This window comes from Talpa europaea, assembly GCF_964194135.1.
Source record: "Talpa europaea genome assembly, chromosome: 10".
Classification (NCBI taxonomy): domain Eukaryota; kingdom Metazoa; phylum Chordata; class Mammalia; order Eulipotyphla; family Talpidae; genus Talpa; species Talpa europaea.
In genome coordinates this window covers 118,018,024-118,045,706 of record NC_140077.1, presented here as the reverse complement: position 1 = coordinate 118,045,706, position 27,683 = coordinate 118,018,024, and the positions used below count along the sequence as shown (strand labels likewise).

The following is a 27,683-nucleotide window of genomic DNA, read 5'->3' as shown; positions in this document are numbered from 1 at the left end:
GGGGTGGGGGTAGGGTGGGGGCGCGGGGCCGGGGCGGCTGTGGGGCGCGGGGCGTGCGGGTGTCGGGCCCCGGGGTGGGGGTAGGGTGGGGGCGCGGGGGCGCGCCGGGCCCGCCTCTGGCCAACTCGCTGTGACCCGCAGGTGAGAAAATGTCCGGCAGCAACGACTGGTTCCCGAGCCCGCGGGCCCCCAGCTTCGCCCAGATGCTGAAGAAGAACCTGCCCGAGCAGCCGCCTCCGCAGACGGCGGCCGCCCCCGCGGGCTTCCCCGCCGAGAGCCGCGGCCTGGCGGGCATGGCCTCCAAGCTCACGCCAGTGACGGGTGCGGCTGCCTGGCGGGGCGCCCCCGCCCGCGGCCCAGGGCGCCCCTCTGCCGGCCCAGCCGCTCTCCCCGGCCGGCGGGCGGGCGGGCGGGCGGGCGGGCGGGAGGCGCGCCCCGAGGCGCTGGGGCCGCGTGCAGGCGAGGACGGGCCTCCGGAGCCCCTGGAGTCCGGGAAACGTGGTGCGGGGCCGGGGGCAGGGGCGGTTCCCGTCCCAGGCGTGCTTCTTGCCCGCCCCGCCCCAAGGCCGCTTGACCTCCGAAAGCCCGAAAGCCCTCGGCGTCGCCCAAATTCAGGGCCTGCGAGGGCGCCGCGTGACGCGCATCTTTGTGCCACACCCTTGCTGGAAACTTGCGATGAGAATATATGACGAGTGTGTGTGTGTGTGTGTGTGTGTGTGTGTGTGTGTGTGTGGCGCTTGGCGGGGGGAGGGTTAAATGCGTTTGTTCTGCTCGTTTTTATTTTACCGAATTGACAACCATAAGCATTTATTTTTAGGTAATTTTCCAGAACCATTGCTTTCCAAAAGTCTTTCATCTATTTCAAATCCTGTCCTTCCTCCAAAAAAAATACCCAAGGAGTTTATAATGAAATACAAGCGTGGAGAGATAAATCCCGTGTCAGCATTGCACCAGTTTGCACAAATGCAGCGGGTCCAACTTGACCTTAAGGAAACAGTAACAACAGGCAGGTGCAACAATTGTCTGATGATAATAGTGCTGGAATGATTCCCTGTTACAAGTGGTGCTAAACTTTCTTCCACATACGTGAAATGTTGGGGCTACTAAACGCTACTAGTGTGTTTTGAGGCGTGTATTTCAGAAATTTAAATATTCAGACACTTTTTGAGCCTCTTGAAACAGCTCACAGTCGCTGAACTTTAAATTTCTCATGTGTGGCTAGTTGAACTGAAATTTCATCAGCCTCGTGCATTGCTTGGGGGTATAAATTTATTGTAAAATAAACTTGTGGGGATGTTAAATATTTGAACTGTTTATCAGAAGGGTTCTGTGATGACTGCTGAGCAAATTGATGGTCAAATCTGGTATCTGAAATTCAAGGACAAGAGGTGAAAGTAGTACTTAGATGATTGATGCTTTGTGTGTGGACTTGTCTGTGACTTTTCTCTCTTAAATGGCCCTTTGAGACCCACCTGAGGGCTGCCTGGGGAAGGCCAGGGGAGTTCCACAGATCAGAAAAGTCCAGAAAGCAGCTTCTGATTTTTTTGCCTTATGATTGGTAGTTAGGAAGAACTTTAAGAAAGTGGATAAGAGGATCGGTGGTTTAAGAGTCATGAACAGACAAGAGAAATAATTAGTCTCTTTTTTTAAGTATATGCTCAGGCACTGTCAGCTTGTTTGGTTTCTTTAGTTTTCCTGGTGCTATTGCCATATGATCTCAAGGTTAGCATCTTTTCAAAAGAACTTTAAGTTTTTGAGATTATAGTAAAGATTATCATGATGAAGTCAAGTTTCTAATCTGTTCTAGATGAAATAACAGGCTCAGAAATAGGGTCTCACTGTGGAAAGTGGGGTTTCCAGGTCCTGTCACTCTAGGTTGCATCAGTCTGTGAGCAATACTGTGGGCTTCATTTCTGGGTAAGGGAAGAAAAAAAAAAAACCATGTTCAGGACAAATAATCACTGACCTGAGTGGAAACTACTCAAAACCACACTCCATTGATTATTAATGATGTTTATCTTGCATGCTAGTTAATCTGGATGGGTTTGGTAGTGAGACCAGAGGGTTGGTATCTTTAACAAGCACTTCAGGTGGGTTAGATCTGCTCTAAAGTTTGAGATCCTGGGGGTATAAAGAGGGTGAAGCTCAATGTTCCACACTAATGCAAGGTACTTGTTAACAAATTAGATGTGTAATATCTCAAAGAATCATCTCAGCTACTTGTTGAATATATAAACTCTGGTTTGTAAATTTGGATTGGTGCCCAGGTGATAGTGAAGGAAGGAACTTGAGAAATGCCGTCTGCTCAAGTGGAACCACAAGTTGCTCGTAAAACCAAGCTCTAGCAGCTAATGTTATATGTGATGAGGAAACAGTGCTAATGACGTCCCTGCGGAGTGACTGTGTACCCAGCCATTGACAACCAGAGCGTCCAGGAGACCTACTGGAATCTGAATACCAACAAGCAAAGCTTGAAATGCAGTTTTTTGTCCTATAAATTTAGGAATTGATTCCAGTTCATTTCTCATTAGAGAAGCATGAAAATAAGTTAAAAGTAGTTGTGTAAAAGTAATTCCTTTAGGAATCTTGGGCAACTGGTCATTAAGTTAAATTCTTTACACTTTTTTTAAAAAATTATTATTTCTGCCTCGGTTTTCTTGGTGAACTCCCCTCCCCACCTGCCCTGAAGCAGTGACTTGCTCACCACGTTGCTTACCATGACTGTTGTGTGCCTGGGATATCTTCAAAGGGTCCCTTCTCTTATAAGACAATTGGGCCCTGCAAGGGTGGGAGCAGTGCAGCTTTGTTGGTATTGAAAGTTAGAAGGAGAGAGATATTACCAGACACTGCACTTTCTACCTCCCGTCACTCACTTGATAGATAACTTGCCTGCTTACCCTTGCCAGATAGTACTCGGGACGCTGTCATCCCATGTTCTTTAAAGCTGGCCTTGCTGCTTGCCCTGATCTGCAGCCACGCCAACTGCTGGATGGGTTTATCAGCACTAGTTCCGGGCCCACTGAGCTATTGCCCTGCATCTGCCCTGCAGAAAGACCGATAGGCCAAGACGGTTTTCGAGAAGTTTTGCACTGGGTGGTTTTCCCTTATAAGACATCATTTGCCAGATCATGCTGTGATGTATTGTAGCATTCATTCTGAGTTCTTTTTCAAGGTAATGTTATGGGACCATACTTTGCTTTTTGTGCCGTGGTGGATGGTATTCAATACAAGACTGGACTGGGACAAAATAAAAAGGAGTCTAGATCCAATGCAGCAAAGTTAGCTCTTGATGAGCTGCTACAGTTGGAGGAGCCTGAACCAAGGACCTCAGAAACATCAGGTAAATACCCTTTGATTATAAAGTATTAGTAAAGTGTATTCTTTTCCAGAAGGAATCACCTGGAAATTTTGTTATTGAAGAGCTACTTGACAACATTAGGAGAATGGAAGTAGCAGGATTTGCATAACTTCTTCCCTTGATGCTTTGATTGCTCAGGTACTTAGTGGTAAATATTTCAGCAATAAGAGATACAGTTGTGTTGCTGAACTGTCTGGTGACTTGTCAGATTGTGGTGACTTGCAATCCTGACCTGATTTTTCCGTAGCCTCCTGGTATTTGCACCTAATGCCGTATATTTATTACTTGGAGGTTTCTGATGCAGTTTTGTGATATTTGCCTGTGTTAAACTCAGTGAAGTTCGAATTATTTTGAGAAAATAATGGCCTAAAGTGTAGTAAAGCATGTCGGTTAATAAAAACTCCAGAATTAGATTGCTTGGATCAAAGGAACAGTGATACTGGACACACAAGTTAGTTGCCCTCTGAATCTCACTTAGGCTTTTGAAAAGGAGGGTGGGGCTCAGATGATTGCTGTAAGGGCTACTAGCAGTGCATGCAAGCCCTTCACCCGCGTTGGAAAGGACACATAGGAGTCATCCTCTACAGCCATCAGCCTGAGGGCTACATTAGCACAGTACACAGTTGTTGTCAATAATTATTTGATGGTCGATTACATTTTGACTTAACTGGAAACAAAGCAACTTTTTTTTTTAAAGATCTGTTTTTGCATGCAAGAACTGGGGTGTAGGCTAGTGGTGCAGGGGGTGAGAAGACTCACCAGAGACAGAGTGGGGAGCAGAACTGATGGATCCACTGAGATACACTGCTGAAGGGAGCAGTGGGGAGACAGGAAAGGTCTGCTGCACCCTGTGGGTAGCTCCCTGGCCGGGGATCCACCTCATTCTCTGGTGGCTGCCGATAGCTTGATAGTGCTGTCTTTAACCCCTGCATCTCTAGGGAGGCTCAAAACAAAGCAACTTTTAAAAACATTTAAATTTGACTAAAGCAATGACAGTAAATTCATTCTTTTAAAGTTCAGAGCAACACTATTTTATTTCTTCTACTGGGCTTTTTGTTTTTGGTTTATTAATTTCAGTTTTTCTTTTGTAATATTCTCCTTTTTGTTCTTTCAGTTGAATTCTTCATATAGTAATGAAAAACGATTTATTCAGCTCGATCTCATAAGTCTCAGTGTGCTTTCTCATCGTTCTCAAGTAGCTTGTCATACTTCGGATTTAATAAGTATTTAGTGTTTCGTTCATTTTCCTGTTGTTTTCTGTTTGGTGGGGCCTGTCCCCACCCACCAAGCCCAATACCAGAGCTGCACCAAAGCCCTCTTGCAAGCTAGATGCCTGTGCAGGGTGTCAGAGACAGAGGAGGCCAGCAGGGGGCAGGACTTTCACCCCTACCCTGCGATAATGAGCCCCTCCAACCAGCCTGAGGGGGGGTTTTAAAAAAATCATCAAAGAAGGTTACATTCTTAACCTGTGGGCAATATACACTGTAGGCCATTGTTTTCTCAAATAATTCTACCACCACTGAATTTAACATAGGCACTGTGTCTGTCTTGGGCTGAGATATGGTGGTGATGGTAAATGTCTTGTAAGTGCTGGTGCTAGAAACTTCTTTTTGTTCTTTTTAGTAAAACACTTTTTTTTCTGAAGAGGTAACTCAGATGTCCCATTTTTATTCAAAATCTAAGCTCAAAAATTGGACTACAGAAGTGAAACTTGAATATCAACGCCCTTCACCAAATTTTTTGCTCTCAAATTCATTGTCATTTCTCAGGATTTTTTAGTAAAATACTTTGACTTATTTTGTACATGTTATTTGACCTATAAATGCAATGATTTATTTTTTTATGGATAGCTTTTTAATTCAATATGAAATTACTCCTTATGTTTATATATATTTATGCATCATATGATTTGCATTTTTACTGTTATTAATGGCTATTAATGGTATTAAAGTTCAGTTTGTCTATTTTTTCTTTTGTTGTCTATACTTTTGGAGTCTTCTCCAATAAATCATGACCAGACCCAGGGTCAGGAAGCTCCCGAGTGTTTTCTTCTGCGTTTGCGAGGTCTAGCACTGATGCTTGGGTCTTTGATCCACAGCCCGTTCGTTTTGTACTTACTGTTTGGTGAGGCCCCCATTTTGTCTTCTTGCCTGTGGATATGCAGTTTTTCCAGCCTCCTTTGTTACGTTGCCCACTGCGTGGTGTGGTACCTTGTCAAGAATCATTTGACCATAACACAGATTTAATTATGGGTGCTCTGGTCTGTGTGCCTGTATTTATGTTATTACCACAGTGCGTTGGTTATTGTCACTTGTATTAAGTTTTGAAATAAACGCATGTATTCTTCAACTCTGTTCTTCCTTTTCAATGTTATTTTGCCTCTTTGTACGTGGTGTTTTAAAAGTTGAGACCAACTTGTACAGTCACTTTATTTTAATTATTTGTAAGCTGGATTTAATATCTTTAGTATTTTTCATTCCACTTGAGCCCTACTCACGCGAGTAAAGGGAAAAAACCATCTTTGAGTTTTTGAAGTTGTGCTTATCGAAAGGCCAGCTGGTATGACTGGTTGGCATTGTTGACTGTGTGCCCCCCAGGATGGCGTTGTCAGGCTTGCCTTGCTAGCTGCTGTGTGTTGAACCATTTCTCATCTTAATTCAAAATTGAGTCCTGGCCAGCAGCTCTCGCTTTCTCCGTGAGTGAGACTCAAGACGTGCTGACTCTGCTCCTGGAGCCTCTTCAGTCCCGCTGTCCTTGCCTTTTTTGTCCTTCGGTTTATTGTCCTGCTCTTGTTTGTTTCAGATTCTCTAAGTTGGGAACCAAACTGGAAGAGCCACTTGCAAAAAATGGAATTGAAAAGCTTTGAAAACTTTGTGGTATTTCCCTAGAAAAACTGTCTGGTGAAATAACATTAAAATTGATACTTTTGTTAGGATGTTAATTTAAAATGTTTTGGGCAGTATTACTGTTCATAGGAAATTGCTCATAAAGCATTTGAAACAGGGTTCCATTGTAGCTGCTTTTCACAATGTTGCATGTATTTTAAAGTATGATAGTAGTAACATGAGGTCATTTTTTGGGGGGGCCGACCTGAATGGCTATTTGGTGGCCTAGAGCTGGCAGAAGTATACAGGAAAAGACCACGCTTCTCTGGTTGCTCACTGCAGAGAGGGAGCCTGCTCTTGGGGGCACTGACCTTTCCTATGTCTTGCTTCTTTCCAGGCCCCCCTCCTATCCCTGCAGAGCCTGTTGTCTCCCCGGAACCAGCTTATGTCTCCAAAGTGCATTATGGTATGAAAGTCCTTTTTGTTCTTTTTTTAAGAAAAGCAAACCCATTAAAAAGTGTAGCAATGTAATTAAAACGTGCAGGTATGAAAATAGGCATTAGAATTTATCATTTAAAACTGTCACACTGGTACAAAATGGGGAGTTTCTCTCCATTCTCTGAAAGAAAGATGAGGAGTGGGGAGGAAAGCTGAGAGAAGTGACTCATTTCTGATGAACCAAAGGAGATGGTTGACGAGTTGCCCATGACTGCTCTTGTGAGACTACTGTGACCGCGAGTCTGACCCCACAGTGCACGGCTCAGGGCGGCGCGTTCCCTGTGCTGCCCTTGAGGGGGCGCTGGCGGCACTGAGGTCTGCTCCCCAGTGGGGCCCAAGACCAAGCAAAAGTCAGTTCCATCGGTGGGTTTGTTATTCACAGTGATTCAGGTTCGCAGATTTTCTCAAAATGTCCAAGAAACCCGTAGTAGTAGTTACATTTAGAGAGGAGACTTCTGAATGTGTATTGCTGGCTGTCTCAGTTAAAAAAAAAAGTTAACTTTAAAAAATGTTAAATGAACAGTCCTTTTCCTGTGTCATGAGTTTCTGATGATAATGTAGGGCTGAGTTGTTGAGTACCTCTTTTCCATATTTTACTACCTAAGAATCAAAAAGCAGTTTGTACACCTTAAGTGAAAATTAAGCTAACATTCAATTATAATGTGCACCTCCACGTTGTATGCTTGTGGTTAGATGAAAGAATAGACCCAGTAGTTAATTCTTTTTCCCCTCAGCACTTCATTTTGTGGTTAGCGTTGTGATTGTTCTTTTGCTCTTTGATGATGACTTTATCTGTTTCTGCCAAGAAGAGAGCATTCACAGTATTAACATAGAAAAATTCAGTGTTAACAAATATAAACAGGAACGTGTACGAGGGCTAGCTAAAACGAATTTAACACAGTTAGCAGAGTATGCTTTTAACCTCTTTTCTCCCATTTCACCCAACCCCTTGCCCCCACCTTTGGTGAGCACCAATCTGTTTGAACGTGTCCATGAGCTCAGATTTTTGGTTTGTTTATGGGTGGGGGGGGGGTGTTGTTTGGTGGGTTTTTTTAGATTTCACATATATGTGAGATCATGTGGCATTTGTCTTTTGCTGCCTGACTTAGCATAATGCCCTCAAGGTCCATCCATGTCGCAAATGACAGGATTTTCTTGCAGAATAATATTCCATTGTGTAGGTATGCCACATCTCTGTCCACTCATCCATGGAGGGACATTTAAGTTCCAGCACTTGATGCTTGTAAACGGTGCTGCCATGAACATGGGGCTGCAGCTATCTTTTAAAGTTAGTGGTTTGTTTTTTTTTTTTTTTTGATAAGTACCTGAAATAGAATTGCAGAATCATATGGAAGTTCTATTTTTAATATTTTGAGGAAATTGCCTATTTTTCCCATACTGTCTGCAGCAGAAAGGAGCATGTTTTGTCTGTCACAGAGCTTGGGGAGACTGCTGCTGGCCTTCAGTGAGCTCTAGCTGTATGGTCTGTGCAGACTGCCCTGTAACAGAGCTGTTTCATGTACTCAATTGCACATTATGAGCCTCTTATTGTAAGAAGGCAGCTTGTTCTGTTAAAATTGAATGCCTTAAAATCTCAATCAAGACACAAATGATAACTTTTCCTAGATACCTATGAATTCTTAGCTCATCTAATTGTAATGTCATAATTGGATTCATAGTCGCACTGTGGAAAAAGCATCATGCTCTTCAAATTAATAGTGTGTTTTTTTTCCTAGAAGGGAGACACATTCAGTATGCAAAGATTTCGCTGATTGTTAAAGAAACATTTAATCAACTAATTTTTAATAATTCAGAATATCTAAAATGTAGTAATTCATTGGCTGCTTTTATAATTGAGAGAGGTAAGTCCAAACTTTTGGCTTGTATTGCTTTGTAGAAGGATCCCTAAATACCTAATGGCCTGAACGTATTTCGGTAGTACCTTCACTGTCTTTGCTCCTGTTGACAGAGGTGCTGCATTGGTCTGAAGTGGGCTTTCCCAGTGGGTGTGGGTCATAGTGTTCTAAGGTTCTCAGAGGTGGGGATCGTTACTGAGCGGGAGCCAGCAGAGCCCCGCAGCATGGTGAGGGGCCTGTGGGCCAATGCCAGCCCCGCACCCCGCCCCGCCGTGATGTGGAGAAGGGAAGGGCGCCGCAAAGCTGACGCGTTTCCCAGCAGGACAGGATGTAAGGTGCAGAGTCATCTTTATTCTTCTGGATGTGCGATGATTGCAGCTACATTTTACCTTTTATTTACCTGCTAGTGGTCTGGCTTGATCATTAATGAAAATGTTTCCATTTTTTATTGATCCCTGGATAAGATACATTGATTTCTGAGTAGATGATACAGCAGCAGTTTGAGATTTGCTTCTTAAGGAGTTTTTATGAGCTCGTTGAAAGTCTCTGATGATGACAATTGGAAATTGTAAGAAAAAGAGGCATGAGAGCTCCTGGATCAGTGAACAGACGGGGTTAAATCTCTGGGGATGGGTGGGAGGTCAGCTGAAACTTGAAGGGTGGTAGGAGTTGGCATTCTTAGAGAAGGGTGTGGAGGAAGAGTGTGGGAGTGAGACAGCTGCTAGGCCTCGAGATGGGCGTGACCGCTGCTGGCGTTTGGGGTGCATGGGGCAGCACAGGCGGGCCGGGCCCGGGCGGCACCAGGTTAGGGAGGGGCTTAAAAGCCCACCGAGAGCTGTATTTGGTGAGACGGGTGGTGGCGCGAGGGCCTCAGCAGAGGTCATGGCAGTCGCTGCCCGGGCTCCAGCATCAGAGCCAGCGCCCTGCTGGGGCGGGGCGGGGTTGTCGCGGTATCTCTGCTTCAGTTTTCCTGTTTCCAAGAATGGAAATAGTGGCCGCCACTGCTGGAGTTGTTAGAGTTGATGATGATGATAGAAATGAAATCTTTAGCACAGTACTTGGCATTTGGGTAAAAACTATAAAGTTCCATTTGTGATGAATAAGAGGAATTGATGGGCCATAAGTGACCACAACCAACTTCTTTAAGAAGAGATGAGAGGACTGAACCTGACTTAAGAGTTACGACTTAGGCACTTGTGGCGGTGCGCCGACCTCCGCGTGGCAAGAGGCATGACTGGGAAGAGAGGAAATAGATTTTCAAGAAGTGCGATGGGATGGAGGTCACAGCAAATGAAACAGGATGAATAAAAAACAATGTTTTACGTTTATGAGGATGAACCCTCCACACGTAGGCTGATTGGATGCCCAGTGCAGTTGTGTGGAGCAAGCAAGCAGGGGTTCAGAAATGTGAACAGGGGGCTGTGTGGAGCCCGGCGCCGAGCCTGGAGCGCCTGCCCCACACGGCCACCTGCAGTCACAGTGCTCGCTTCCCCTGATGGTCCTGTGCTCCTCCCCTCGTCCTCAGCAGTAGGGCTGGTACCCCGCAAGCTCCTCGAGGGAGCAGCTGTGCACCATCTGGACGCACAGAGCCAGGCCACGTGGGCTTGGCCACACACAGCAGAGCATGGCTGCAGGAGAAAGCAGGAGGCTCTTGTTGCCTTAAAAAAAGTTTCTTAGAGGGCCTCCCCAGGGGCGCAGCGGTTGAGCGCTGGGTTGCGAAGCTGCCCGCGGCCTCTGCGGCGCCGGTTCAATCCCCGGCTGCTCCCCGGCCACCGGAGGAGGGTCCCCCATGGCGCGCAGACCTCTCCTGCCGCCCGCCCGCTGCTCCCCTCAGCAGTGTCCTTCGGTCCTTCTGCCTGTTCTGCTCCCCGCTCTGGCTCTGGTGAATTCTCTCACCCTCCCGCGCTTCTGACTGTACCCCGTGCTTGTATAAACAAAAAAACAAACAAAAAAACAAATAAATAAATAAAACATGCCTCTATAAAAAAATATATATATATAAAAAAATAAAACAAAAAGTTTCTTAGAGCAGGGAAACTGCAGTTTGCTTTGTTGAGAGTTTAAGTGGATTCAGAACAATTGCAGGGTTGTGTGTGATCTGTTTCAAACAAACTCTCAGCCAGCTAGATGATCCAGGGTGGAGGCAGCGCAGCCGAGGCCACGGCAGCACCGCGCTGCGGCAGAGCAGGGGGCGTGGAACGAGGGCTCCCTGGTGCGTGTCTAGCATCTGCGTCCTGGAAGACGCTCCTTCTCTCATCTGGGATGGCTCCTCCTCTTTTTGGTCACTGTATTTTACTCTGAAGTGTAGAGTGAAAGTGGGGGTCGGGCTGACATTCCACCCCCTTCCTTCCAGCTGGACAGCACGAGGTGGTGGCGGTGGGCACCGGCGAGTACAACTACAGCCAGTGCATCAGGCCCAACGGCCGCGTGCTGCATGACACGCATGCCGTTGTCACCGCCAGGAGGTCCCTGCTGAGGTAGGCCTTGGGGACCTGTCAGGGCCCACAGCTGGCGTGGAGGGAGACGGTGCCCCTCGAGAGACAGCAGGTCAAGTCCATTGCTCCATCAAACCGTAATAATTTATTTTAGGTACTTCTATCGGCAGCTTCTGCTCTTCTACAGTAAAAATCCTGCTATGATGGAAAAGTCAATATTTTGTACCGAACCAGGTTCTGACCTACTCACTCTCAAGCAGAATATCAACATTTACCTCTACATGAACCAGCTGCCTAAAGGATCAGCCCAGATAAAATCACAGTTGTGAGTATGGTGGAGCTTGTTTTTTTTAAAGTGGCTAGAACACTCGCATCGTACTTCTGACTCCCTGTGGCAGTCCAAACCCATGTGCCCCTCCTGTCTTGAGGCTGCAGCGCCAGCCCCCCACCCCCCCACCCCACCCCTCATTCGGTCTGATCCGAGACCACTGTTAACACCGAGGCACTCAGTTGGCACTGTCCCCTGTGCTTTTGAAAATCTCAGTTCTGGCTTTAAGACCTTTGTGAACTTCAGGAAAATAAGGACTTAGACTGTTCAAACTCTAACACGGGGGCGAGCAACATGGTTTGCTTTTCAGGTCACTCTTTGGCCAAAACACTACCCTGATAACTGAACATCAGTCATCTTGAAATTTAACGAGACAGTCAAGCACAAGGAAGAAAAAAACTCAGTCCAGGTCTCACCGTTAGAGAGAAAACCCTGGTTAGGATTTTGTTGAAATAATCTCCTAAAATAAGAGCAGTGAGTGTCCCTGGAGATAAACTTTAAGAAAATTAATTTGAGATTTTATCATTTTAACATACTTTGTTTGGACTGACTCTTGAATGAAATTTTTTTTCATTCCCTGCTTTCGTAGTTTAAAAATTTCCTAGAGAGCAACAGATGGTGGTGGGCACAAAGTAGTCTTTCCCTTGTTCATGAGGCCCAGGGGTAACAATAACATAAAGTTTGTCTCTGCCGGACACTCTCCAGGGGGAGGATTTCTGTCTGGCGTTAGTTTTCTGGGCCAAGTCCCTGTGGACGCCTCCCTTGCCTGGCCTGTCCCCTCTGGTGCTGGACTGAAAGCACATGGGCAAGGTCGTGTGTGAGAAAAATGCTTAACTGTAGATTCTTTGTCAGCATTGTTGAAGTGGGGCTTTCTCTCTCTCTAGGCGTCTCAATCCACATTCCATATCCGCATTTGAAGCCAACGAAGAACTGAGTCTTCACGTGGCCGTTGAAGGCAAAGTCTACCTGACCGTTTACTGCCCTGCTGACGTTGTGAACCGGGTCAGCAGCATGTCGTCCAGTGACAAGCTAACGCGGTGGGAGGTGCTGGGGGTGCAGGGCGCCCTGCTGAGCCACTTCATCCAGCCCGTGTACATCAACAGCATCCTCGTGGGTGAGTGGCCCAGCCCTCGGCGCCCGGCGTCGCGTGTCCGGCGGGGTGCAGGGCAGAAGCACAAGCCCACTATTTTGTTGCGCTTCTTCCCTTTTGGGGTGACTTGTCTCAAACTCAGGTCTTGTGGCATCTTACTGGAAAGCCAAGAGTTAGCATTTTTAGTTAGCCAATTAGATGTGTTTTCTCTTACATACTTTTGTTGCACAATATTTGATTGTCCCCCACATGGTTTTGAAGGGGATGCTGCTTTGAACTTCCCAGGTTTAAAAACTCCTACTCGGTTATCACTGAAATGAGAAAACTGTCAAACGCCCGCTTGGTCCCCTCACGCCCTCGCAGTTAGGGCCTGGCCCTTTGGCTCCACCGGGCAAGTCGGAAGCAGCGCAGGCGAGTGGGGGTGTCCCAGGCACCATATTCCTATCGGGGTGGTTCTCCTGACGTCATCGCACTGGGAAACAACTTTGGGGCTCGCTTATGTAGCTGGTTTAGTCTGACTGCCTGTGTGGGCACCGTCGTCGTGGGTTTCTCCTCTGCCTGCTGTGCAGATTGGGTAACAGCTGTGTGCCAGCTTCGCATCCCCTGGGCGCTGTTCTTGGTCCAGCTTTCTAGTTTTTAGGGGTGGTTCTGTACATCTTCGTTCTTTGGGAATTTCTTTATACATAGTGTTTCAAGTCCATGTGTATATAAAATTACAGTTTTTATTGGTTTGTCGGCATTGTTGAAGTGGAGGCATTGTTGTAGAGGAAAATGGCTATCACTGCTTTCTAATATTAAATTTGTTTTCATCGTATGTGAAATACGTTACTTGATTTACAATTCAGAAGGTTCAAAGGCATATTTAGTGGAAAGGCTCCCCCATCCTCGCACCGCGCTAGGTTCCATCTCACTGCGGTGGCAGCCTCTCTCACTCTTTGCTGTCTGTGGAGAAGCCTGGCGCCCTCCATACACAGCGTCTGGGCTGTGAGCTGTGGGCACCTTCAGGGTGCTTGCCATCATCGACGTGCTTGTGGCCTCTGCCCTCTGCTGCGTGATGTCTTTCAGCCTGTGCAGATTTGCTCTCGTCCTCGGCTCGCCTCCCGGCTCTAGGCCAGGCCTTCTTGAAGAAGGCCAGTGAGGACTCCGTGATGCCCATGCGCTCCGTAGTCCACAGCTTTGGTGCGGGGCTTGCGCTGGCTTCTGTGGGCAAGAGACTGCAGGATGCCGTTTGTGCGATCTAAGTCCTCACAGTGTTTAGTTTCTTGAAAAAGGTGGATAGTGTTTCTCTTTAAATTATTTAGTATTTCATTAATGGTTTGGGACAAGTTGTGTTAGCGGTCATCTGGCACCTGGCAGTGGGGCACGCCAGGTAGCAGTGGAAGAACACGAGGCTTCATGCAGCCGCTCTGCGCGCTCCTGTGGCCCATCCGCGGCAGACTCTCTGGCTCTGTCTGTGGCAGATGAGTGACTCAGGTGCACCTCAGTCATCTGGGAAATGCAGGTTTTGGAGGAAATGGTGATCACTACTGGTCTGGGGGGGGGCGGGGGTTGAGACTCAGGGCTCTGCATTTTGCAGAGCACCACCAGGTGACTCTGGTACAAATGGTGTGAGTGACTCACTTTGAAAGATGCTCATTTAAACACCCACTGAAAAAGACTGATGTGTGCAGCCGACAGAATCTGAGTCCACTGGACGTTCCCAGTCAGCGAGCACCGGTCTCACTGCAACACTCTATGCCAGGCCTGGCCGGGGATCCCCGAGCCCCATGTGAAAGCATCCAGGAATGAGGAGTGGGGGAGAGAGGCCACCAGTTCCAGTACCTATGAGTAGGGCTCAACGGTCAGAAATTCTGGTTTAGAATTGAAATTTGCTTCCCTTTAATTCTGTACTAAGTGACGGTATGGCTGAAGTCTAATCCTTATCATGGCCTTGTTCGCTTTTCTCTAAGGCTTACAAAATCTTCCGCAATTCTTTATTTTGGTTCTTAAAATGCTAATTTAATGCATCAGTTACAAATAGAGTGCTGATATTTTAAGGCTTCATTTAACTTTTCCAAAAGTTTGTAGACACAAACTTTATGCTGTAGGTGATCATTTTATGATCGTATTTTTCTTTTTGAAGAAAAGTGTCTATGAACTGCTTTTGCAGAGCTGTTTACTGTTTGAATAGAAAACAATCCAGAGTTGCCTGGAAGACAGTGCACTTTGCTTAGATATTTACAAACAGCTGGAGTTAAGGTATAGACTTTGAGCTTGGGAAGGTGTGTCTGCAGACGTGGCGTCCTGTTAAAGAGACAGTGCAGGTGTGACGCATGCTATTGGGCTGTAGACAGCCAAGGGTCGGTCCCTCGAGTGAGGAATCTGAGCGTCCTTCCAGCCCCGTCTGCCCCTCGGCAATACCTCTCCCTCTGCCCGGGTCTGCTTTGTGCTCTGAGGGCTTCAGTTTCACGAGTAAGTGCTCTGAGTGGAAATTTTTAGTTTTTGAAAATTCTTTTAATTTTCTACTAGGTAAACTCTGCTGCCTGGAATGTTTGAAGATAATTTTATCCTTTTATTTTTTTTAATACAAGCACTGGGTACAGTCAGAAGCACGGCAGGGTGAGAGAATTCACCAGAGCCAGAGCGGGGAGCAGAACAGGCAGACTGACAAAATACACTGCTGAGGGGAGCAGCGGGTGGCAGGAGAGGTCTGCGCGCCATGTGGGACCCTCGCCGGTGGCTGGGGATCGAACCGGCGCTGCAGAGGCCGTGGGCAGCTTCTTAGCCCAGCGCTCAACCGCTGCGCCGCCCGGGGAGGCCCTATCCTTTTATTCTTATTACACTTCAGGCTTATCTGGGAAGCTTTTAAGATACTGTGGGAATGGCATCAGTGTTAATCTGTCTGCATCCAGGATCAAGGGTTCTGACTTGATAATCTCTCACACTCCTTTTCCTGTATGCTGGGTGCTGGGCACTGCTGCGTCACACTCAGGGCACAGGTCACATAAAGTACAGTGAGTGGCGGGGGCACAAGAGTCAAACTGCATCTGGCCTGTGTCTCCTGTCCAGCGCCGGCTGCACAGTGACATGGTGCATTCCCAGCAGGTGTCCTGTGGCACTGTCACTCCTGACCTTGGGCGTTGGCTCCGTGTCTCTGGATGCAGTCCCATGTGCGCGTCTAGCTGGCCCTCGTGCACCCCCATGCAAGCTCCTCCAGGTGGACAGGGCAGGCCTGTCTTTGACTAGGTGTCACCTTTCAGGTTCATGTTACTTCAGATCACTTCAAATGGAATCAAATACGATTCCCAATAATACGACATGATTTTAGAGAGAAATTTTTCTAGGAACAAGATTTAACCTAAAGATGTGATGAAATCATACCTCAGGTATATTGTCAGAGCCTGCGTGTGGAAAGGAGAAAGTAAAATTTTTAATACTGGGCCTCCCCTGGTGGCGCAGCGGTTGAGCGCCGGGCTGCAAAGCTGCCCGCGGCCTCTGCAGCGCCGGTTTGATCCCCAGCCGCCAGCAAGGGTCCCACATGGCGCGCAGACCTCTCCTGCCGCCCGCTGCTCCCCTCAGCAGTGTCCTTCGGTCCTTCTGCCTGCTCTGCTCCCCGCTCTGGCTCTGGTGAATTCTCTCACCCTCCCGCGCTTCTGACTGTACCCAGGGCTTGTATAAATAAATAAATAAATCTTAAAAAAATTTTTTTAAAGAATTTGAAATACTGATGTACTTCATCTTTGGAGGAATCTCACGCAGCGTTTGACTTGCAGAGATTCTTTTTCTTTCCAAATGTGTCTTGCTCAGTCAGACGCAGCGGCATTCGTCACCTTGCTGCCGTCTTGTCTGCGCGTGTCCAGGAACCCCATGTCCTGGGTGGTCTGAGCATGTCACTCCTCCTAACTCTGGAGGCTGCTGTGGTGACGTTACGGCCAGCAGACTCCAGCTCACAGACCACTGTGTTTTAGGCCAAAGGGGTGAGGGAGCTCTTGGGCCTCCATTACAAGGGCACCGACCCGACCCACTTGTGAAGCTGCGTCCAAGTGACAAGCTCACACTGGCTTAGCCCCTTGCAAGGACCGTCACCCCGGGGTCAGCCTCCAGCACACGAAATCCAGAACGCTGGCATGGCCTCTAGAAACCCACCTGTTCCCAGCATTGTAGGCAAAGTGACTTTGCACAGACCTCATTTCTTCCCAACCCTTTCTGTGCCCAGTCCAGCTTTAGCCTCCATTTCTCGGTACTTGCTGATGTGGAACATTCAACGATGAATTTAGAAAAGGGGTGTAAGAAGCCGCCGATGTTCTTTTCACATCATTTTCCTGTTGCCAGATCCATGAAGTGCGTTGCCCAGCAGCAGTTTCTGAGGGAGCCTCTGACCCTGGGGAGACTGGTCTGCTTTAAAGCGTTTCTCGCTTCTCAATAGGCGTAAACTTAATTTTTAAACAGAAGTTCCTGTTCCTCAACCTTTTTTACATTTTTTAAAAAAAATTTTTAATTATTTTTTTTATTTTTTACATCATTGTTCATTTTTAAACAATATTTGCTTCCCCTCACCTCCCCAGGTGTAGTCCCCATAGAGTTTCCTTCACCCGTGCACCTGTGCACCATCACCTCAGTCCCCTGTGCTCCGCCCTCCCTCCCTCTGATCCCTCTCCCGCCGCCTCCCCTGCAGGATGTCTCTGGTTTGTAATTGTCTGTTTTTGCTTTGTTTTGATTTGTACTGTTACTATTTTTTTACACTGGTGTTTTATTTGGTTCCCTTGTATACCTGCTATAAGTGAAACTTTTAAGTCCGATGCAGCCCATTATTCTGTGTTGATGATCTGCCTCATTTTGAGCCCTTTTCCAGCAATCATCTTCACTGAAGTCTCAAAGCTTATAGTGTTGGCCATAGTTTTAACCAGAAATGGCAATTCTTTAAATTACTTTGTTGTGAAACTGGCACATTGTGGTACTGGAACAGTGACGGTTTGTGGCCCTCAAATGTGGAAAAATAACTTTCACCGACTGCTGCTCAGCCGTGTTTGCCTGCTGGTTTCATGCTGCATCAAAGAACTGCAGACAAGTCAGCTCCTTCTTCAGAACCCTGCAAAAAGCACCAGTTTCTTTCTGGGTCAACTCAGGTTCTTGGCTTTTGTTCTCTGGATTGTCATTATTTTCTGTAGATTTTGTTTTGAATGGAAATTCTGACTGTCGCTTACTGTCTGATAAGAAACGTAGGAGCTAAGAGAGCAGAGTCGGGAAGGGACGGGAGTAGTATCCAGGGTACAGAATGGACATCAGGCTATTCCAGTGACTCGTTCCTGCTCTTTTCTTCTGGACTGGACCCCTGTGTGCCCATGCCTGCCTCCCAGGTGACAGCAGCTGCCTGTGCCTGCTTCCTAGGTGACGGGAGCTGCCAGGACACCAGGGGCCTGGAGATTGCCATAAAGCAGCGCGTGGACGATGCACTCACCTCCAAGCTCCCGATGTTCTACCTGGTCAGCAGGCCTCATATCAGCCTGGTCCCTTCTGCATGTTCTCTGCAAGCAGCCTCAGAGTGCAGATCCCTGAGTCTGAACTGGGCGCAAGGGGACATTTCTCTGGAGATTGTGGATGGTCTGAGTGGGAAGATCACTGAAAGGTCAGCATTGCTAATTTCTTTAAAAATCACACTAAGCAAATAAGAAAGACACCTTAATACAGTTTATTTGAACATTTTCTGGACTAAGTTATCATTAATTGATTATTACTGTGTTGCAGGTATTCTTCTAATTTTTTAAATATATCTTTGATGAGAAGACAGGCCTGAGGAAGTTACATTAAGATACTGAAGCCGCGTGGGAGGTGGTGGAGCCAGCGGCTCATCTTCAGGGCCCTACACTCGCCCACTCGCCCATTCGTCCTGCCGGGCCTGAATTTCTGCAGCTAGGGGTCAGGAATCTGCATTTCTGACGTGCTGCCCCAAAGTTACTTAGCATACTCTTAAGTATGAGAAATACTATACTGTCACATGTCCTTCTTACAGTATCCCCGCAGGCTGTGGTATATAGTGTGGACACAGCCGGGTTCCAGTTTGGACATGTTTCCATTTTACTTCTTAGTCACCGCACACTGCACCTTTTAAGTGCTTCTGGGTGACACTCCTGCTGCTGATGATCATGTTAAACTAGACCCTTTTAGTGTGAACGTTACTACGTTGGTCATGAAGAACCTTAAAAGTTGAATGTGAGGTTCAATCGTTTTCTTTGGGAAAACGGATTCTGTGAGCCCATGTCCTGCCCATGCCCGGGCATGAGCTGGGTCAGTGCAGGGCCAGCTGCTCGGCCAGAACGCACCACATACGTCATGCTTTATATCAGCATAAAGAGTATAGATTGACTGCACATGTGCAATCAGAGCAGCTCTGTTATGAAGGACACTATGGAGCTGCTTACTGAAAACATGAAATGATAGTGTAACTGCTTTGATGAAATTAATACGGCTAAAATGAATGTGGCTTATTTATGAAGGCTGAATGCTTGCCAGAGGTGTTTATAAGCACAAGGAAAGCAGATGAAAAATAAATATCAGACAGAGCAGCACAGGACACAAAGCAATAGAAAGTGTAACTCACCAGAGAAACAGACAGGAATATTTGTGCTACAAAGACCATGGTAGCAGAGTTCGTGAGGAAACAGGAAGACAGCGGCACTGCTAGTGACAGTGATTCACCTCTCAGGTCGTGGTGGCTAGGTGGGACAATGACACAGATAATGGCATTTTTCAGTAACAATAGTGTAGAATTTATTAATGTATTTAAAACTCTGCATCATAAAAATATAAAATGCACCTGCTTCCTGTGAACCTCTAGAACACTGAGAAAAATGGGCTGCAAGTAAGGCTACGAAGTCTTCAGTTCTGGAAAGTAAAAGCGGTAAGGCCACATCCTCTGAATGTGATGCAGTAAGCCAATAAATGACGTAATCAGAATACCGGGGACGCCTTTTCCTGGGGAAAAAGTTCTCCCCATTTTGGTTCAAAGGGGAAATGTGAAATTAAACTACAGAATGTCTAGAAAACAAGGATTTGTAGGCCTAACATCAGAACTTGCAGGGCATATACAGTGGGAGCAAAGTTGAGTGACAGTCATGGACCTAAAGTATCTGTATCGCCAATAGCAGAGCTACAGTAAACAAATATAAATTTAAGTGCTAGAAAAATAGAGAAAGAACCACAAAACATGGATTTTCTGGATGTGTGATTTGGCTGATCTCATATAAGATAACAAGGAAGTAACTAAGAGAAAAGTAAAAGAATCTTAAGATGCTGCTTTGTTCAACCATGCAAATATAATTGAAAACTTGGATGAAAGTCATCAATTCCTAGAAAAGGAATTATTTCTAAAACTCTACAGAAGAGGGAAAAATCTGAACAGGTTATTTTCATAAGAAAGTTACCAAGAAGGTACCTACTTTTTCCCCAAAGAAAGCACCATTCTGAGGTGGCTCAGGAAATTTTATAAACCTTGAATCTTCCATTGTTATCCCAAATGGTGAAAGCACGCTGATGCTTTATCAAGAGTGTTGTTGAAACTTGAATCTGAAAACTGCTGCCCCTCTTCAAAGTTGTAGACTTTTGTATTCAAGGAAAATTCCTGAGTAAAACTTGAGGAAGCAGGAGCAGGGTGATGAGGTGCTAGCTTCATACAGCTCCCCCACCCCCCAGGAATGTGACGGAAGCACCACAGTAGAATTAATACCAGATTAGAAATTCTTACTAGTGTTATTTGTCGTCATAATTTAGGAAATAAAACATCTTCATCTGTATAAACTCTGAGAAGGCATCTAATACAGCTCTACAACTGTTCTAGATAAAGATACTCAAGAAAAAAGCAATAGCCAAAGTCTGTGTTATTTATGAAGATATGTCCAGAGATGTCCCTGAGGCCGGTGGCAGAGCCTTGTCCCCGGACATGATGTGGTCCTCACTGCTGCTCACCATTTGCTTGTGCATTTGGACAGGAGGAGTGAGAGATGCAGCTTACTGAAAGGTGGAGGTGAAAATACCACTCTTTGCTTATGAGCTCTTTTCGTACCCAAAAACGCCCAAAAGAATCGTTTGAAAAGTTCCCACAACAGAAGATTCTGCCCAGGGAGCCGAGGAAACGAGAATGGCGGCTCTGGGTGCAGGAGTGCCCCCATGCCGGCTGGGCTGGACCTGGTGGGGGCCGGGGTGGCGCTGTTGGTGGAGACCAGCGGGTTCCACGAGGTGTGAGCATCAGGTCTCTTGCGGCTGAGGCTCGGGGCGGGCACGACGTCTGTTCTGTTCATCACGGTCGTGAAACCTGCCCAGACCCCAGGGATGGTGCTCAGCCGCAGTCACGGCGGAGGGCTGGGGCATCCCGGCATGACGAATGTGAAGACAGGAACAGAGGGCCTGGGGGCGGGGGGGGGGGTTTGTGGCCTGGGGCGGTCGCAGTGTGAAGGGGCCCATGACCGCGGACCCTGCTGACCGGACAGTGAATGCCTGAGTACCCGGGGCGACGGCTCATGTGTCTCACTGTTCTAGTTAGAATGTGCGCGCGGCAGCGGCCCCTCCATTCCACGAGCCTTGACAGTTGTTTCTGCCTGTGTGAAGGTGACCTCGGTCACTTCACCTCCCAGAAAATGTTTCCAGTCCCTGGTGGAACCACTCCCTTATTTGAGATCACCAAAGATAATTTTGCTCGAAACGATACAATTGTTCCAAATGTCCATAGCCTGCTCTAGTTAATGTGATATTTAGTAAGTTAATAATTTCATAGAAAAAGTTACTTTTAATGAGTTACTAACTTAATTTCATTAAAGAAATTAGCTTCAGAAAGTAAACATTCAGAATTATTTTTTATGTATATTTCACTATGTGCATCGCCCATAATTCACAAGTATTTGTAGATTGTGGGTTGAAGGTAAGCCCACAGTTGGCAGCGTGAGCCCTTCTGCTGTGACAGGTCATCTGTGACGTCGCTTTCCTTTTTGCTTTAGCTCCCCGTTCAAGAGCGGCGTGTCCATGGCAAGTCGACTTTGTAAGGCTGCGATGTTAAGTCGCTTTAATCTGCTCGCCAAAGAGGCCAAAAGGGAAGATTTACTCCAAGCCAGTACATACCATGCAGCTAAGGTAAGTCTTCACGGGAATGCTGCTGGCCAGAGAGAGAAAAGTTGAGACAACAGTGTAATTCTATGCTACGTAGCACAAGTGTTTGGAAAGCGGCCCAAGCAGACAGTGCTGTCGTGTCGGGTCACGTGGGTGTGTAAGTGGCTGTGAAAGTAGCTGCATTGCTTCATTTACTTATTTCGACAAGCAAAACAGGCTTTGTAGGGCAAGCAAAGAGGTAATAAAATTTCTTGTCCCCACCCGCTGCGCTAACTGCGGAGTGTTGAGTGATCTAGCAATACATGTGAGAGCCCCGCGGGAAGTGTGTGATTTAGGCTGGATTAAGTAGGTAATGTAGATAATTTTTTTCTCTTTAAAAACATTTTTTCTGTGCTCGCTTCGGCAGCACATATACTAAAGACATTTTTTCTTGTTAGTATTACAAGCATACTGCTTGTTAAAGAATTTGACAATTTTTAAAAATTACTTGAAATTTCACCTACTATTCAGATATACTCTTAATCTTATAAGTATTTTATTTCCATTTCTTGGCATTATATTTTTCTGTGTAGTCATATATTTTAAAGTACTAACATACTGGAGATGTTTTCTAGTTCACTTTTTTTTTTTTTTCACTCAGAACAGTATAACTTGAATATTACCATCATGTGACACATCCATATTATCAAAAACCAGTTGTTTCTGATAGCTGAATTTTACTAAGGATGTATAGATATAGATAATGGTGCGTGAAAAGCCTGTGAAGCATGTATGTACAGAAACAACTAAGTACAAAAGGTCACTTAGACAGTTTCTGGTTTGGGTGGACTAAAGGTCATCAGAACAATAACAACATCACATCATAACAAAAACTGGATAAAACTTTCAGAAACCAAACTTTTCACAACTTTGGAAATTGACTAAAGGCAGAACACATTCAAAAGTGGTAGTTCTAGAGAAACTGCTCCAACTTGGCCCAAGGCGGCTGCTTTGGGCACTCCGGTCCCTCCTTGCTGAGGGCACTGCCAGAGCAGGGGGCGGGGGGCAGCGAGGCTGCACCTCCACAGGGGTTCCACTAGGGGCCCTGGGGCATTTTCGGCTTTGTCAGCTGAAAGTGCCACACCTTGCCAGGAGAACATTGTGCCCGGGTTTACAGTCCTGCTGGAGCAGGTGGTGGCAGTTCGAGGTATCCCTGCATCTCCCTCAGGGTTAATGCAAGGCAGTGGTGTGGAAGGTACGTGTGAGGCCTTCCCGCCGCCATCCAAACCGTGGAGCGTGTCTCCAGCTTAAAAGGCTAAAATCATACAGAATATGTTCTAAACACTGGGGAGTTAAATTGGAAATTGGTGACAGTGACATCTGGGAATTACACATTTGGAGATTAAACAGCTTCAGCTCTGCTGAGTCAGGAAGAAATTGTAAGGGAAATTCAGAAATACTTTGAACTGAATAAAAATTTAAAATAGAGCACATTACACAGTTCCGAATATAACCAATGTGCTTAGAAGTTTATAACTTTAAGTGCCTATGTTAGAAAGGCAGAGAACCCTAAAATCAGCTATTTGAGTTTCCAAGAAGTTACAAGAGCAAGTGGAAGCGAGTGGCAGGAAGGAACTCGTGGGGCAAGATGGAAATCAATGAAATAGAAAACAAGCAGCAAAACTGAAAGTTTGGTTCACTGAGAACAGCCAGAGAGTTGATAATCCTCTGGTGGTTAAACTGAGAGAAAAAGGAGAACAAAGATGATCCAAACCTGGATGTGACTCCCAGAATGCGGAAGTGACCGTCGGGAGCATCGGGAACGAGTCTCGTTGACGGACCAGGTGAGTCAGGCGAAGGGGTGAGTGTCTGCGTCGCGCTGGGGGGAAGAAGTGGAGCTGTGCTCTTGGTCGTGTTTACTGGGGTGCAGTAGGGCTCGGTCTCTATCTGCTGACAGCAGCCCACACTCAGGCCTGCCACCTCCAGGTCCGGCGCCCTCCAAGGGCCTCCCTCCCCTCCCCTCAGTTTTCAGTCAGATGCTGAGAGTTAATTTTGGCTTGGTTCCGGCAGACCTTTTGTTGTTCTCTGTGTTGCACATGGAAGTGACTGTCTGGCATGTGTCTTTCTCCTTGGGATTTTCTTTCCTCAGCAGCTTCCCCTGCAGCTCTTTGTAGTCACAGGAGCTCTTTTTTTTTTTTTTTTCATTTTATTTTCTGTAATTCTTACATCATTTTTCATCTTTGTACAATGTGTGCATTTTCATTATGGTTATATTCCCCATACAATTCCCACCCCCTCTTATTTTGACCCTAATCCCTCCTCTCCCCCACTCCCACTAGTGTGTCTCTGGTCTACAGTTGCTTGTTGATTTTTGATTTTTTCCTTATTATAATTAGTCTCTTTACTGGTCTCTTATTTAGGTTTTCTAAATTCCTGCTATGAGTGAGAACATCCGGTATTTTTCTTTTTCTTTCTAACTTATTTCGCTGAGCATGATCCCTTCCAGCTCCATCCATGTTGCTGCAAATGGCATGAGTTTATCTTTTTTGATGGCTGAGTAATATTCCATGGTGTATGAGCACCACATCTTCTTGATCCAGTCATCTGTTTTTGGGCATTTGGGTTGTTTCCAAAGCTTAGCTATTGTAAACAGTGCTGCTATAAACATAGAGGTGCAGGTGCCCTTTTGAATTAATGATTCTGTGTCCTTTGGGTAAATACCTAGGAGTGGAGTTGCTGGATCATACGGAAACTCCATCTTTAACAGGTTGAGGAATCTCCACACAGCTCTCCATAGTGGTTGGACCAGTGTGCACTCCCACCAGCAGTGCAGGAAGTTCCTTTTTCTCCACACCCTCACCAGCATTTGTTGTTGCTAGTTTTTTTAATATGTGCCATTCTCATTGGTATGAGATGGTATCTTACCGTAATTTTGATTTTCATTTCCCTGACTACAAGTGATGTTGTACATTTTTTCATATGTCTGTTGGCTATTTGCATTTCCTCTTTGGAGAAGTCTCTTTTCAGCTCTTCTGCCCATTTTTGACTGGATTATTTACTTTGTTTCTGTTGGGTCTCAGCAGCTCTTTGTAGATTTTTGTGATCAGTCACACAGGAGCTCATTCTTGTTTGTTGCTGGGTTGTGCTCCGTCAGGTGGGTACTTTGTCCTTGGGTGCTGAGGCTGTTACTATAACTTAGCAATTGCAAATAGGACTGCAGTGGGCATAGGAAAATTCTTTCCTAAAGAAAATCTGCGAGTACAGATGAATTCTATCAAATATATTAACAAAATACAAATCCCACAAAAGTTTCTTTCAAAATAGAAAACTTTCCAACTCATTTTATGAGGCCAGTATAACCTGGTATCAAAAGCGGACAAAAGCATCACAGGAAATGAAAACTACAAACCAATTACCACTGAGGAACATAAATTCAGACCTTACCAGGATAACTGGCAAACGAAGACCAGTGACACATGAATGGGGTTACCTGCCATGACCAAGGAATTTTGTCCCAGGAGTGCAGGAAGGCATAACATCAAACATCATTTGATAATACAGAATATGAATAGATTCAGGTTCAAAACCTACATCATCTCAATAGAGGCACAGAATCCAAAATCAAAACAACCTAGCAGAAATTCAGAATCTATTGACAATAAAAATGCTGAACAAAGGAGAAGGAACGGCGGCCTTCTGGACGAGCAGGAGGCTGAGGGGCCCTGCCGCGGGCATGTGGCGAGGCTTGTCTCAGGGAGGCTTGTCTCAGGGAGGCTTGTCTCTCCTTAGTCCTCAGCTCCACTCTGTGGACAGACACAGGCTGTGCTGACTTCTGGAAGGTGCAACCTTGATTGTAAATACCTGGTAGAATCTACCAAAAACAAACAATTGTCATGTGCGAATTCACCACAGGTTATAAGAGCAACACCAAAAAACACGCCAGGAACGAACCTTCAAATATAAAACCAGGAAACAGCTTCCTCCACAACAGCATAAAGCAAGTGCTGGCAGGCACCTTCACTGCGAGGCTGAAGATGGTGCAAAGGGCAGATTGCCAGGGGAGCTGGCGATGCTGGGTTGAAGAGCTGGTGTGAAACCAGACGCCGTGAAAGCCTGTGTGTAAAGCAGTGTGTAAAGGAGAAACAGGCTGGTTCCAGAGCTTATGGCGCGCCGGGCGGGCCTCCGGGTGGCGCCTGCACAGCAGAGCCAGGTAACCCCATTCTGTGGGCCTTGGCTTTTGTACAACGGCTCCAAGGAAACCTAAGAGAAAAAAAATAATCTGACCTCCCTGGTGGCGCAAGGGGTGCAGCACCGTGCTATGAAGCAATCTGCAGCCTCTGCAGCACAAGTTCCATCCCCCGTCGGCCAGGGAGCAGCCCACAGGGCGCAGCAGACCTCTCCTGTCTCCCCGCTGCCCCCCTCAGCAGCGTACTTCAGTCTGCCTGTTCTGTTCCCCGCTTTGTCTCTGGTGAATCCTCTCACCCCCCACACCTCTGGCCTGTACCCCAGCTCTTGTATGCATAAAAAAATAAATCTTAAAAAAAAAAAAGTCTTCCAACCAGTGGCTGGATTTTTCTGGGCAAAACAAAAAAAAAAAATAAGAACTTTTATTAATTATGAGAAATTTAGCTCTAAAATGGGTCACAGACCTGCAAAAACTAAAACTATGAACTTCTAGAGAAAAGATGTATATTCATTACGACACCGGGAGCACAAGCTATAGAAGACGAAAACATTTGGACTTAAAAGTTTTGAACTAGGTTTTCAGAAATCATTAAGAAAATGAAAAAACAATCGGACAGCAAGAAAGCGCCGCAGCCATGCGTCTGACGAGAGACTCGGGCCTGGGGCTCTGGGGCCCTGCTGCTGGGCGCCGGGGCGGAGAGACTGGTGAGCGCAGGGGCGTGTCGCCAAGGCCTCCTCGGTCCCGTCCCAGGAGGCCGCAGCCACACCCAGAGGGGCTCGGAGGGGGGCACTGGACGCAGTCAGTCCCCATGGGCCTACCTCGGTGGGGCTGCAGGAGCGGGCGGGAGCGCAAGGCTGCCCGAGGGGGCTCTGTGCATCCGTGTCTGAAAGCGCAACCCTGGAGATGGGGAATCCAGGCTGCCGGGGGCTGGGCCCGGAAGCACAGATGCTGCAGGGGTGGCTGCACTGGGGAGTCCACTGAACACAGACCCGAGCTGCGTGAGGGGACTCGGGGCGCAGTCCCCCCAGAGCAGCTGGGTGTTCAGCTGTTCACGTGAAAGGACGGATGGTGGCTGGGTGCGGTTTGGGGCTACAGGTGGCTTTTCTCTCCTCTGCACTCCCTCCTCAGGCGTGTCTGGCGAGGACCATGCCCCTTCCACTTCAAATACTAAAAAAGGAAAATTGCCCCGTAGGGGTCCTGGCAAGAGAAATGCCTCAGATTGGAGAAGTTGAGCGCAAGTAGGAATTCAAAAGAATTTTCATTAACGCGTGGGTGCCAGACTGGAGCAGCAGCCGGCTGCTTTCCTGCGCCGCCCGTGACGCGCTAACGCCATCTCTCCCTTCCAGGGCATGTCGGGCCCCTACCAAGAAGCGAAGGCCCTGCTGAGGTCCTACCTGCGGCAGCACGGCTACGGCTCCTGGATCGTGAAGTCTCCCTGCATAGAGCAGTTCAGCGTGTGACCGGGCAGCCACTGTCGTATTAAAAATCTTTTATTTTTTGGTGTGTTTTGACTGCTAAACATATTTTTAAAAAATTGCTTTTCAGCTTTCAGAATCGGTTTTGCAAAAGCAGTGTCCGAAGATCACTGAAGATGTGTAAATATTCATGCCCGTTTACATCGAAACACCAGGGCTTACTTGATGTGGCACATGACCGTTTCATGTTGTGTTTGCAGACGGTATAAAACCTGTATTTTAGAGAATTTATCTTAAGTTTGTGCTTTAAAGCTTTCCAGACAGGAGATGCTCAGCGCCGTGTTCTGGTGTCGCTGCTTCACGTCTTTTTTTTTTTTTTTTTTAAATCTTAGAATCCAACAGTGGAAATGGTTGGTTCTGGGTCACTTGTTGGCTCAGTGGAGTCGCCACATGCGTGAGAGTCAGACAGGAACCGTCAGAGCAGCGTGGCCGGTCGGGGCGTGCGGGTGGGTTCTGGCCAGCGGAGAATCATGAACTTTGCCTTAAATAAGACCCCCTCGGCCCTTCACATGCCGGCTAGCGGGGCGCGCTCGCGACGGGGCAGGGCGAGGGGTCTCGCCGGAGCAGGCGTTGGTGCT

General features: G+C 46.8%; 1 protein-coding gene across 1 annotated transcript; it reads left to right on the top strand.

The window, feature by feature from the left end:
• Positions 1-149: 149 nt before the first annotated feature.
• Positions 150-27,090, top strand: ADAD1 (adenosine deaminase domain containing 1; the record flags this gene model as incomplete). Its single annotated transcript, XM_084245615.1, has 11 exons — positions 150-321; positions 818-1,006; positions 3,173-3,340; positions 6,581-6,649; positions 8,418-8,543; positions 10,891-11,014; positions 11,127-11,297; positions 12,185-12,414; positions 17,758-17,995; positions 21,357-21,489; positions 26,977-27,090. The coding sequence occupies 11 exons, from the start codon at positions 150-152 to the stop codon at positions 27,088-27,090; spliced, it is 1,734 nt and encodes a 577-aa protein (XP_084101741.1).
• Positions 27,091-27,683: the final 593 nt, after the last annotated feature.